General features: G+C 38.5%; 1 protein-coding gene across 7 annotated transcripts in view; it reads left to right on the top strand.

Annotated features, from left to right (window-relative positions):
- FREM1 (FRAS1 related extracellular matrix 1) overlaps positions 1-12614 on the top strand; it is an 84543-nt gene extending 71929 nt beyond the window's left edge. For 4 of the 7 annotated variants that reach the window (XM_013193555.3, XM_013193557.3, XM_013193556.3 and 1 more), the window contains 5 exons: positions 213-395; positions 686-811; positions 1525-1640; positions 7742-7827; positions 8698-12614. In XM_013193555.3, coding sequence (XP_013049009.3) covers positions 213-395; positions 686-811; positions 1525-1640; positions 7742-7827; positions 8698-8897 — 711 coding nt within the window. In that variant the 3' untranslated portion in view covers positions 8898-12614. Of the gene's footprint in view, positions 1-212; positions 396-685; positions 812-1524; positions 1641-7736; positions 7828-8697 lie in introns of all 7 variants that reach the window. The other 3 variants (XR_007158741.2, XM_048049758.2, XM_066989063.1) reach the window with 3 other exon arrangements.
- The last annotated feature ends 1715 nt before the right edge of the window (positions 12615-14329 follow it).

The following is a 14329-nucleotide window of genomic DNA, read 5'->3' as shown; positions in this document are numbered from 1 at the left end:
GTTCATTGCTTCATTGTGACGAATACTTTATTTTTCTATGTATCTTTCTTTTTCATTGGTGTAATTTTCCCTTAATTTCCAACAATTTGTACTATTGCTGGGGGTGGGGGCGAGGAGGTGGGGAGGGGAGGCAGTATTTAAGAATTGCTTGTAAGAGCTAACTCACTGTTTTACCCTCCTGTTTTGCTCGTTTGTGGTACTGTAAATCCAAGTATCATGGGATGGTATCACTCAAAATGGAGGATGACACCTCATCAGCTAAAGCAAACAAGAAGGCTGAAGTGTCAGTAATTAACCAAGCACAAACGCAGATAAATATCGTCTCCTCTAGGAAGACAGAAATCCCACAAGCTGATAAGGCAGAACTGGCATCTGAACCAAGCTCAAGCCATGAAGTATGAAACCTTTTCTTCCGTAGGAATTTTTACCATCTGTTTTCAGTCATGCTCTTTTCCAAAATGAGTTAATGCCTCTGAGATCAGAAGCCTAACTCCCCCTGTTCCAAAACTGAGTTTGAACAATACACAGATAAATTAACAACTTAATCCTTGCAGTTTTCATGTCATGAAGTTTTAATATAAGAGCTGTTGCATCTGTTTCATGTAGCTTGTGGTTTTTTTTTTGTTTTTGTTTTTGTTTTGTAATTATTTTCCTTCAAATGTTCAACTGCCATTCCCTTTTCCAGGACTTCAACTCCTTTCCAAAGGCTTGTACACCAGATTTGAAGGGGCTCTTGCATTATGAAGAGAGCACTCAGAAGTTATTTCAGTGTGATGGGATAATATGGAAATTCTGGAGTTCCCAAAGCAAGGTAAAAAGGTCACCATGACTATCCATCTGAAGCAGAGCATGGAGTCTGCAAAGCATAAGACTCTGAAGCAAAGGACCTGCCTGTAACAACTACTGACTTGTGCTTGCAGGGGATAAAAGAGTTGTCCAGAGTCAGGTTTACTGAAGAGACAGAATCCCAGAGACAAGATGAGGGCTTGATTGCCGTGGCTACCTTTTGTTTCTGTCACCCACAGGTGCTTCTAGACAAACTGCATGGGCACAGTTGTCTTGATGCTTGTGGGAATGTAGGCATGGGAGAGTCAGTAAATGAAGTCTATGAGAGAATGGGTGGGATTTAGTTAATTCAACTCGCTTAGGTATTCTGTAAGCAAACATCCTCCCTTGCCACTCACGATCTCATACTGAATTTTTGTTACACTTCATTCCCTACACAAACTGCAGGAGCCAGGAAATGTTATCCAAAACAATGTCCTCTCTTAAGAGGATTTCTGGATCTGAAACTTTGTGTCAGCTTTATGCTACTGATTATAAACCATAGAGTCCTCTGGCAGGCATGTAATTCTTTACATCTTCTAAGTGATGCTTTAGCTTTATTGACATACACCAATTTTCATGTTCAGTCGAATTCTGGAGAGGCTATCAGCAACACCTTCAGCCTCAAGCCTGATTACTAGTGCAGAGATAGACCACTGTGAGCAAGAGTCTGTTCTGCCTTTTCATCTTTTATTTCAGGAGGTGAGCACAAAAAAATGTCCCTCCGGATGGAGTCATCATGATGGGAACTGCTATTTCCTGGTAGTGAATCACAAGGTCACCTGGAATACTGCTGCTCGAGCTTGCAGAGAACAGTAAGACACTTCTCCAAACAAATGTGTTTGCTGTGCACTGACTGTTGCCCTGAACTGAATGTTGATCCTGAGGATGAGCTCACTTGGATAAGCCCTGCTTTTGTTGTGCTGCACAGCTACAACATGATTGAACAAGTCCTGGGATTCTGACCCAGTAGAAAATTCAAATATTATTAGTGTCATACGATTTTGGGTGGTTATTGTACTATATTCATTATATGAATGTCTTTCTTCAGCCTTCTTTGATCCACCACTTCCTTGACTCTGCCTTCAGTTAATATTAGCAACAGCTCTATGTTACCAGCTCCTCTGTGCTGCATGGTATGCTTCTGAAGATGTTGATTCAGATTCTGTAACTACTCAAAAACTTTGTTATCCAATTTTACAGTAAGCTTTTGACTTCTAAGGATAAATGAAAATTAGTAAATTATAATAATAATTGTAACAGAGTAGGAGGCAAATACAAAATCCACCATACAAGCCAGCCTTGCACTTTGGAGGCGTGCTTTGTGATTTTTGTTTTAGGAGCAACCGTTTAGGACTGGAAGGAATGCTAGCCTTGGTAACATTGAGCTTGCCTGGGATCATGCATGTTCTGTACCTTGTGTTGAATTCTGAGCACCAGGCTGAACAAAAGGATGGGCTTTAATAGCCCCTTTCTATTGCTCCATGAAATGAAAATTGAAACACACAGATGGGTTGGAGATGGAAGAAACAGAATACATTCAGGAAGTGGTTGAAGAACATATGGGCAGCATGAAACATGTACAAGCATGCATAACAAACCTTGATTTATTCTAGTCAGTTATACCAGTTTGTTTTGTCTTGGTAACAGGCGAAAGCAAAGTCTTAGTTCCAATACCTTCCAGATAATGGAAGATAGTCTTTATGAAAACTCACCACAAATCTCACATTGTTGATAGTTTTACCTAAAGTGTTGGGTTATCCCAGTAAAGCTGTCAATTGTGAATATTCTAATATTTCTTCCCGAAGGACTCAGCATTCAGTTGATTCCTGGGGAATTCTCACTGAATTAATCACGTCTGTATGCTGGGAGGTGTTCCCATTTCTTAGAAGAGTGTGTTCCCAGGGACCCATACTGTTTGTGGAAGATAACTTCCTGCTGAAGGCTATAGTGTGTAATACAGAAGTTAAACTGAGTAACAGTAAGTTAGTGACAGCGTGAAACAGCTACACAAAGAGTCAAGGCATATCACAATCCACAAGCAAGTGAATCCTAGGGCAATGACAATTTAATTAATGTCAGATTACCACAGACTGACGAAGCTTTATCATGGTAAATGGAGTACTCCTGACCTCCACCTGGAATAGATTTACAAAAGTAGGACTCCAGGCACACACTTTAAAGTGTTACTAGAAGATAATATATCTTATTTTGTGCTTTTGTCCTCCTCCTCCCATGCCCCCATCATCCACCACTGCCAGTTCTGGTATTTCTGTAATTAATACTTCTAGTACTTTTACTGTTGGCATTTAATTGGCTGAAGTTTTCCAGTAAGCAAAGGAAATCAACATGGATGCCACTCCTCAGTTTTTAATAGATCATAGAAACATCAGATATTGAATAAAAAGATTAGAATTGACTTTCACGATATCAGCCAATTTCACTGAAAAAATAAGGGTATTTTTTATTACTAAACAAGTAGCAATATTTTCAATTTCTATTCTATTTTCTTGCTTGACATTCGCTAGTACGTAGATCAGGACAAAAAGCACAAACAGCAATTTATCATGGAAGCAACTGCTGTCTGGACATAACTGTATGTACTTGGGCTTATGTAAACCTATTTGGGTTCCATCACTACGCATTGCAGCAGTGAGCTTTGACGTGTGTTGCATCCATTTGTTACAGGTGGCATACCACTCTTTGGTTTCCATGTGCAGAGATAGAAGACAACATAAAGATGGGCTTGTCTTGACACAAGTTGCTGAATAGTGATAGTGGGGTTAAAAAAAAACCTCAGCTAATTGCACATAAAATCTTGTACCATTTCTAAACCTCCTCCAATCCATTGGAGAGAAAGGTGGTTTAAAACTCATTTCTCTGTGTTTGTTTCTTATGCATGAAGAGACTCTTGGCAGCATGAAGAGAAGCATCTGAGGGATATTATGGCTCAGTGACCACACAGCAGCCTGATTTAGCAGCAATTTTGGTCATTTATGTTGCAGTTCTTGTTTATCCCATAGAAATGCATCTTCCCCTGGGGTCGGTGCAGCAGGGCTCACTCACATGTAAGATGGTTTCACTGCTGCTCCTGCAAAGACAGAATCCACTGTTGCTTGAATTGCTGTTAGTCAAATTATGCCTTCACCATCCTGAAGTTAAATATTCAATGAGAGTCTAAATATGATCAGATTTCAGATCCTTTGCTGCCAGCTTTTTACGACGGTCTGTTCTTCTGTTCTGTGTTTGTATCTTAGCAACACGTGGCCTCAGTCCTTAGGAATCACAGGCAAAGCCATATCTAAAACAGCGGTTAGATCCTTTGTGGTGGCTCTGTACTGCCTTGTGCAAAGCAGGGTGGACCCTGCTGCCCTCCACTCCTAATGCTGCGCTAGTTCTGTGAGAGACTGATTTAACTTACATTGTTACTGGTGACTCCAGCATAGGAGAGTAATTACCTAGAGTAATTTTGAAGGCCCAAGGTGTCTGACTTTCAACAGCCACTCTGGAAATGTAGGGCTCCTGTAAACTTTGCATCATGTCTGTCAATCTCATCTGATTGTTTTGAATACCAGAAGGTGTCATAAGCAATGCTAGACAGCTATTTCAAGGCACCAGGATTACTCCCTAGGCGAGCGAACAAAAGCCTGGGATAATTACAGCAGAGCCTCTCAGTCTCTGCCCCTTCACTGTCAGTATGGGTCATGAATTTACTGCAGTAACTCATATCACATATCCTCCTGTGCTACAGAGATCTTCACTGCCAGTCAAGTGTGCTTTCGCAGAAGTTCAGTTTATCAGAATGGCACAGACCTCCTTAAAATGTACTGGTTAATTTCATGTAAAATCAGAAAACTCTTTGTGCTAAGTGTTTTGCATATAATACTTCAAGGTTAATGGCTATCTGAAATATTTCCTTAGCTTGGGAAACTGCTCTTAGATGAATGCTCTTGACTTGAAAGCAAAAATTTTAAAGCACAAAGGAATGATTTGCAAATGGACTTGTACAGGAATCAGTGTTGTGATTTTGTTGTTGTTTGTATTTAAATAAGGCAGTATGACCTCTTGTATGGAGTAATTTAAATTAGGAAGTGGTAGATTTACATAACTCCATAATGAACATTATTTCATCAATTCTTGTGTCAGGAGCTCTGCCTGGAGGTACAGGTTTAGTAATATTAACAGCAGTGGTATTTCAGGACTGTTCTCATTTCCCTACAATACCACAAAACCCTTGACCAGGTTGAACGATTAGAATGGTTGTTCTCTCTTCAGTCGTGTTTGTTGGTCAGGCTGTATTTAGAAAGCACTCTTATGGAGGAAAGATTAGATAACATAATTATTGCACTGCTTTCCTTTCACAATGCTGAAGGCTCTCCCTGATACTTGGGTTAAAGAAAGTCTGAACCTGTTACTGCTCAGACCACCCTTGTATGTTATTGATATAGCAGTTACTGATACAAATTGATGCTTTTGTTTGTTTTTAATTTTCCTAAAACAATTGCAACTCTCTAAAGTAACTGACTAAGTTCTGGTGCTTTGATTGTCTTTAAGCAGCAGCCAGATAAAACGCCTATTTTTGTTCTTGCTCACTAATGGTGATACCACAGAGACTGCTACCCAAATCTCTTCTCAGTCCCAACTTTGGTGACTGGCCAGCCACAGTCACTGTGAGGGGGAATGGCATCCTGCTGCTGAGTCAGTTACCCTGGGAGGACACCCTGAGCGAGCTGCCCTGCTTTCCTGGACCTTTTGTTTGAGGAACAAGAATCCAAAACTTTCAGAGAGCATTAGCCAGTCTAACTGCTTTGTTCGCTGGAGACTTGGTAGATGGACCTGGTGGTTAGGCACAGAGAAGAAGCATGTCACCCTTGTGACATAACGGGACAAAGAGTACATACAGAAGAGCTGGTACCACAGCTTTGTTATCGGTGGGTGAAATTTGGGGATTCTGTACCATGAGGAGGCGTGCAATCCCTGAACCCTGTCTGGATGCTTCTAACCACTTTCTGCTGGGTCAGTCTACCATTTGTAAAGTCATGATCAGTGTTTCTGAGGCCACCCTGCCACACCTCTACCTGTGGACTGTACATGGAAGATGTCAGTTAGATCCTTTACACTTTGTCCTTTGGTGGTTCCAGATCTGAGGAGGCCCTTGATGGGGCCTGTGTTACTATATGGTCCTCGGTCTAGGGCAGCCTCGATTACACACAGTGTCAGGGCTAACACACAGCTGTCCCACTGGCATTGCGGGATCCACTGTGCAAAGAGGAGTAGGGGGGTAAATCCTGGGCTGTTTCAGTTGACTGCAGGTGTAATGGGATAGGCCTTTGAAGCAGAAGCATACCATCAACATTGCTCCAGAAAAAGGAATGGCCCAGGTTTTGTGTGAACAGGACTGTGCAGAACACTGCATATTGCTAGGAATTCCTCCTGATGTAAAATTTACCTGCTGCCCTATCTTCCATGGGGTCACGGTATAGCATCCACAGGATCATTAATTACTGTTAGAAAAGATGTAGGTCAACAAACAGGAATGGAGCTCCAGGCATGGGTCTCTAACTGGGTGGCAGACTTGGTGGTAGAATTCCACCCCAGGATCTTTTCTCTGTCTCAGTAGTATCTGCCATGCCACCCTTGAGGTCTGGTTGTAGTCCCAGCTCTGAAGGACAATTCTCTTCAGAGCAATACTGGTTTTCTCTCTCCAGTGGATATCTGGCAACAGTCACAAAATTAAATATTAAATAACTTCTAATTTATTAATATTAAATAACTTCTAATGATGCCATTGACGTATTCTTCTGCTAGAAAAGTTTTTTGCTGTCTTACAACATGTTTTGATGAGCAGTGTTGTTTCCTTGGGCCCTATCAAACATCACCTAGGATGTTTGAAGGGGTTAGCATCACTGTTAGACTAAAGAGCAGTCAGAAGTATGGGAAAACAGAAATGGCAGAGACTCAGTAGGAGAGGAAGGGTGAGAGTAGGCATGACAGGTAAAAAAAGGAGTCATTAGATCAGGTCAGGCAAAAAGATGGGTAACCATGAAAGTGGAACTGCTGACAGCTGACAATTCCTGGCAAATATGAAAGATGCCAGTGGACTCTTAATGCTTCAGAATTTGGCCTGACCTCTAAATGGCTTAAGAGCAGCCTACTGATGTTAGTATGCTTGGTACTAGTTGGGGGACTTTGCAGTGGCAAGACTACTCGGTGTTTAGGTTTTGCAAGCCTTCCATTGGGATTTAAGTACACAGACAGATTTGAGCTGGTGCATTGGTTTCACTCTAAATCTAGTTAATATAAACCAAAACTCCTTTCAGATCTGAACTAAATGCACAGTCATTGCAAACAACCCAACATTACCTCTCAGAACCACACTGCCATTCTAAATCAACCCCCTGAATTACACACGGACTTCATTCTATTTTGAAATATGCCCAAGTTTTAAACTGTGTTATTCAGAGCTTTAGCTTTGTCAGAAAACAGTTTAAAAAGAATACAGTCTGCTGCACCACCAAATAGGTGAAGGTATCTTTTGGTGCCTTGTATTTTTAGTGTGGTGGATTTTTATTTTAGAGAAAAGACAGTATTGAGAAACAATTATTTCCATGATTTAAAACATAGTCTTTGAGTACGTTACACATGTCCAGTATACACTTATTTCAGTTGCACAGCCAATTTAATTTGTCCATTAGAAAATTAGAAAAACCAATCTAGGATTTAAGTTCTACAAGTAATTGGTAAATGTAAGACTAAATCTTTATGTAATTTTTCTTTCACGTCAGTACTGATTTTCCTGTGAAATGTTAGGTATATGGTGTATGTTGGAATCCTTCATGCTTCTTGTTGATAAGTCCATGGGAGATGTCTGTCACTGTGGAATTCTAATTACCCTCTCCTCTCTTGTTGAGCCTAGATACCAGGGGAGTCTAGCAAGTGTGGCTAATGAACAACACATGCAGTGGCTGTGGGACTTCAGTGGGAGGAAGCCTTTTTGGATAGGCAAGTATATCAGCTGACAATAAAGTGACTGATGATAAAGCCTTAAACTGCTACAAGTTTCAGCCCAGTTTTCAAATGCTGCATCACCCTCAGCTTTCTGCTGCTTTTGGTATTTCAGAGCAATGCATAAACTGATAGCCATCATGCACCTGGATAATTTTATGAGTCTTTATCAAAAAGAAGTTTATCATGATCTGTGTTGCCTAGGAGCCTTTCCCATTCTAAAGATAGCTCGTAAAATAAATCAACTAAATCTGCTTTAAAAACTGCATTCAGTTTGTAATCATGTTCAATGGTGTTATGATTCTGTTAACCTGAGAGAAATAAAGTCCTCTGATAAGAATAAAGACTACAAGCCCATTGTGTCAATTTTCTAATTGTGATCTCTTCTAGCTAAGAAGACAGGTCACATCTGGCCCATTTTGGTCTTGGAACTCAGAGGCTAAGTGAAAAGGCATGCTTTAAGTTGTGCTAACTATCATCCTTTCAACAATGTAAACAAGATCTATGACGATCTGCAGGATTTTATTTTCAGGAGGAGTCCATGAAGTCTGAAGCTGCCCAGGCTTAAATATAACACTCTATTTGGCATCCTAAGTATCAAAAGAGAAACTTGGGATATGATAGACATGGAGAGAAAGAAAACATTGTAGGCCAGTAATGAGGAAAAAAGATAAGTCTAGATGCCGTACAAAATATTAAAGTGTATTTTACTTGTATTCCTCCAGATTTTTTCTTTTATTTATTTATTTATTTTTGTCTGCATAATCTTGCATATATTTTTAAGAGGGATAGGACAACATGTTTCTGTTGGCATCAGGCTCCAGGGATGAAAAATATCATTCATTTGCTCTTACTGATTTCACACAGGCTTGAATGACCAAGTCAATCCTGGACATTGGGAATGGAATGGAGGAGAACCTGTCACATACGTAAACTGGAGAAGAGGCTTCTATCACTTTCCAAAGAGAGGCAACAATTGTGTATTAGTGCAGAAGAGAGGAAAATGGCAAGCAACTGACTGCAGGAAGGTCAAACGGAACAGCTATGTATGTTCAAGAAAGCTGTAAAGAATGGAGGATCCCTGTGAAAGTGCATGGATATTCCCTTTGTTTCAGTCTCTTTATCTGCAGGCATGTGACGGTATGCAGACAGAAAACTATCTTAATTATAACCGAGGTTTTATTTTATGCTGCCAGAGATGCAGATGCATTGGACTCCAAACAAGAAATAGAAGTCAGCTGCAAACAGTAAGTCCAGGTCAAGGCTTTGAACTCTGCCCAAAGACTTTGATCTGTCACTTATTCATTTGTATTTTCACACCAAAGAGCTAGGCCTGACAGCTTTCATCAAATTTCTGCGTAAACGTACTTTTATTTTTTATTTAAAAAAAAAAAAAAAGCACATCAGTTGATTTGTTTCGCTCTTAAGGAGTGATTGTGGATTGGCTATTGGTTTAATCCATTTGCAATAAAAACAGCAGTTTTACCCTGCAGTCACAGACAAAGAAATACTGTTTGGGGTGGAAATAAGGGCAGACTCTGATGGCTGAAAGCAGGTTATCTTGTGTGAGGAGGGCTGAGACATTTTGTCAGGATACTTTTTGTACTTTGTACTTTTTGTGTGGATGCCCTAGTACAATGTTTTACAAAAAGAATACCAGTGATACAGTTTAGTGACAGAGTACCAACATGAGCAAAAGCCTTGTATTTCTTTTTCTACCATCCAAGAACAGCTTCAGATCCTAATGGATCTGCTCACATAGCACTGCACATTGTTTGTCATTTCTGACTAAAATTATTCACCATTTTTTAGAGCTGCAGGATGGTGCTATAATTTTTACAGTGTAATTAAATAATGGGACCTCTGCAAAACTAATGCTATCTCAAAGGATGATTTACACACACAAAAAGATTAATACTGAAGCTTAATTCCAGAATAGTATCATGGGATTCAGTGATACATGAACATCAATAGGATTTATATGTGTGTATAAGCCAATGTAATCGTGAGACATGCTTTGTACTAAAGCAGCTATGGCTTTTGAAAAGTATTAATCTAAGTCCTTATTAGGGATTTGAGGTTTTAAAAAATAATTATAAAAAAATCCAGATTTAGTTCTGAGAATAGCTTAAAACCAGCATTTAATAGGAAAAAAAGCAAAACAAAATAAAACAAACAAACAAAAGCCAAAAACCAAAGAGCTGCCCATAACTTAATTTTAACTTATTATATATAAATACATGCCATTGTCATGTTACCACTTGGTAACATTATAGTAAAGTTATTCTTGATGTGAGAAAAATCTTGTTTTAGGACCTTCTTACTGCCAGCCTTGAAATTAAAAAAAGAAACAAGTCATAAGCTTGCTAAAAAATTAAATCTTTTCTCAAACCCTCCCTCTGCCTGCCATGAGTGTATGACAGGTGGTGTGGCACTGAGTATGGAGAATTTACCCTGTACCATATGAACTCTCAGCCCTCCCATCTGCCTGCCTGCTGCCAGCAGTTGATTCTGTCCATGCCCCTTACAAGCTCATCAATTCGGCCAGACTCTTGATCAATTACATTTGTGCACCATTTGCACCTCTGCTCTTTCTAGGGCTCCTCAAAGTAATTTCGCAGTCCTGTGAAGGAACAGATGCAGCAGAATCACCTCTCCTCTCTGTGCTGGAGGAACTGTTCCAGGGATTATTTATCCCTCCTCCTTGCGTATGACGAGTTAGAACAGGCATGTGAGTAGCTGGGCAGTCCTTCCATGTAGGAGAGGACCTTTCTGAAGGGACTGTTGCAGATAAGCTCAAGTGCCTCACAAGATTAGAGGTAAAATACCATGGACAGAACCATATCACTCTTATTGTTGGTATCAACAGATACAACCAAACATACTTCCATGATTCGTTTTTGTCTTTATAATCTTTATGCCAAGCTTCTAGACAGTTTTATAGACACTAACACTTTTGCTTAAGAAGTTATCTAAACCAACATGATATATATGCTAATTGTTTCAAGAATACCCCCAAAACAAGTAGCCTCTGAGTACCTGTCCAGACCTGTTTTTATTTCTTTGTATTTTTATATATATATATATTTCTTTTCACTGAAAACAAACAAAAACAAACAAACAAAAACCAAAACCCATGGTCCAACAAAGCACACTTGATATCTGCTATTATTGTGTTCTGGAATTACAGGGAAAAATGACTAAGAGAGCTTGTTAAAACATAAACATAAAATTTTATTTCTTTAGGGACTTCCTGTTATAAAAACTGCTGAGCTTACTGATGCTATCTTTATAAAACCTATAAAAATTATTAAATACCTCTCCTACTTATATAATGAATTACCTTAACAGAGAGGGAATTTTGGCCATGGAGTTTGTTGCTGGACCAGTAACTAATAACTAATGACTATACTGAGACAGCACTGATCTCAGAAGTTTGCTTGTGTGTGAAGAGTGGAAAATACCCCTTTTCTGTACTTTACTTGAAGTACATTAAAGAGATTGAGGTGTATGAAGTTTTCAGTACACAACAGACTGATAGTTGTGCAAACTGTATGCATTTGCTGGTTTCATGAGATCTGACATTAATGAAGCTAAAATTCTTATATGATAATGCAAGGATATTGCTGACCTAAAAGGCTGCTGAATTGTTTTTCAATTCAGCATTTGTTCATAAATTATAATTTGTCTTTAAAAATGAGATTTTTTTTTTCAGTGATTTTTGCACTCTTTATTAGGATATATTCAAAAAATATGACATTCTAAACAGGGAAAGCAAAAATAAGTCACTTTTTCTGTTGCCATAGGAAGTTTTTGTCTCTAAGAGTTTTAGTAAAGAAAAAGCCTAAAATCTTGAGAAGTTGCTGGGAACTTTTTCAGTCTTCAATACAGTTTGATTTAGACTCTGAATAAACTTGGGAAACTGAGCATTCAAAGGATGAGTGTCAACAGGGAATTCTGAGAGGCTGAAAGTCATGTAAATTCTGGTGTTCACCTGTGGATGTTCTGAATGAGCACAAGTTTTATTTTACCAGAACTATTCATGTGCCTTTTAACAGCAACAGAATGAACGGGTGACAGCTCAGTGAAAAAAACAAAAAAACCAAAAACCACAACTGTTGTTAGCCTGGCTTTCTAAAACGGGAATGGTGAGCTGCTTGTGTGCCTGCTTCTTTTAACCACCTCCTCTCCCTCTCAGCTATCTTTTTAATTTGTTGACCAATTTCAAACAAGTTTGACAGAGAAGGAGATGACTTGCAGATGACAGCTGTGTAAAAAAATGCTAGGCAACTTGCCATGGGAGCACTTCTTCCAAAGTAGAATATTCTGACCTGAATTCTTGTGATATTACACTGTTGAGATCTTGCCATGGGTGGAGACCTTTGAAGTAATCCAGTAAGTGAAGCTAGTAATATTACCTCTTGTTGCTCCCCAAATTCAGCCAAATACAGGGAAAACAAGCTTCAATAACTTAAGAACAAACTGTATTTGTGTGAGCAAGTATGTTGTTACTAATGGCATAGAGATCAAGTTTTAATTTGGAAAAAATCACTAAAGTTTTCGAGATCTCTTCTGTACACATGGAAATGTAATGAAGGCATTCTTTTTTCACTCATTCTAAAACTATAAAAATAGGCTTGAGGAAATTATATACATAACTCAGCGAATACTGTGATTCTACCTTATTTACATCACAAGACTGGTGCTAACCTAATTACTGTATTCAGAACACTATATATATTGTTATGCATAACTTTGTGTCAATATAAAACTGAAACATATCATTTTGGTGAACCTGTGTTTCTTCAGTTTCCTTCCATAATTGAACCAAAGGTGTTTTTTGTTGCTGTTGTTTTCATTTTTATTTTTATTTTTTATTTTTTAGCTAGTGGTAAAACAAGTGTTGGGCATAGTAGAAATGTACTTATAGTTAAGTGTAATATATCTGCTGTTTATTCTGTACAGTTTCTGAATTCTGTTTCTTCTTCTGCATGAGTCTTCCTGAATTAGTACTATGGGGACATATGTATCATAAGCAAACTCTATGTTTAAGAGAAAATGCTGGAATGTTTATTTTGAGAAGTAAATTTAAAGAAAGTTACAAGTCTACAAGCAGGTACATAAGAGAAAGAATGACTTCAGGAAAGATTGCCTGTCCATAAAATTGATTTTTAATAAGATTCATCATTTAAAGGATCATATTAAAATTAACAGAAAAAAAAAAAGGCATTGTTTCTGAGTAATCTTCAGTCAGCTTCATAGAGGAGATTTCACTTCTCATTTATTACAAGAAGATATGCTGCTTGTAGTTTGGACAATGCTGCTACTCTATCTCCACTGCTTAACTACTATTCTATGCATCAGTACATAACCAGTATAAAGGTAGAAGACAAGAACACAGATTTGTTAGTTTATTTTTACAGAGCTGAGATAATGTATTTTTTTCAGTAGTGGAAGTCCTAATGAATAGGAACATGATACCTAAATAATTGGATATAAGCACAGTATGCAAAAGGATACTATTTTATGCATACAGAAAAAAAATTCAGACAAGTCCTAATACATTTTTACTCTAATGAAACAAAACTTATCTGCATCTTCTTTCTTGAATTATGCTAGAAACATTTTCTTAGTATTGTTGAACTCCTTGGTGAATTACCACTGCTCTTAACAAATTATTCTAAGAAAGATGTGTCTTCCTCAAGACTGAAATTTACCATTGCGCAGACTCCTCCTCCTCCTCTGTCTCAAGGCTTAATAAGCTGTGGCAATCAAACCAACCTTGCTCCTCAGCATGTCTTTGGAATTGGGTATGCTCTCAGTTAGGTGGTACATATGTACTGGTATGATTGAGGAAATGCTTCAGAGGTGGGTACCTGTCCAAAATCTTCCATCCTGAGAACTGTAATAGAAAGCAATCCATTGCATCATGTGTCCTTAACGCCATGCAGGTCATTCCATCTTACTTACTGTCAAGTGCTGTGAGAGCAATGAGTCAACACATATGAAAAGAAACTTATCCTAGCTCTGCTAGACACAAAAGTGAACATTTTCAAGTGCAATAATCTACATTTTGGCAGTAGTTTGAAACTTAGATTCCAGCTCTGTTTCTACAGCACAGAGAAAAGATAGAGAAAAATGTGAATGGAAAGGTATATTAATGAGTCAATGCAAGAAACAATGCAACAGAGGACTAGAAAATGAATAGTCAAAGGGTGAAATTCATGCTGTACAGTACATAAGGTTGAAGATACAAAATTATTTATTGCCTATTCTTCCATATCATACTTCATAAAAGCCTTTTGGTTTCATAATTATAACTTCCCCGTGAGGCCTGTATGTGATCTGTTTCCCCGAAACGGAGTAAAACAAAGACCACAGATGGCTTTCTTTGATAAGTACAATAATTGGAGAATAAACTGCATATTGCTAATTCATTAGTTCTGAGGTCTTCATATGGGTTCTGTAAAAGATATATCTGGATACAAGTTTGTCTACA

This window comes from Anser cygnoides, chromosome Z, assembly GCF_040182565.1.
Source record: "Anser cygnoides isolate HZ-2024a breed goose chromosome Z, Taihu_goose_T2T_genome, whole genome shotgun sequence".
Taxonomy (NCBI): Eukaryota; Metazoa; Chordata; class Aves; order Anseriformes; family Anatidae; genus Anser; species Anser cygnoides.
This window is presented reverse-complemented; position numbering and strand designations above follow the sequence as displayed.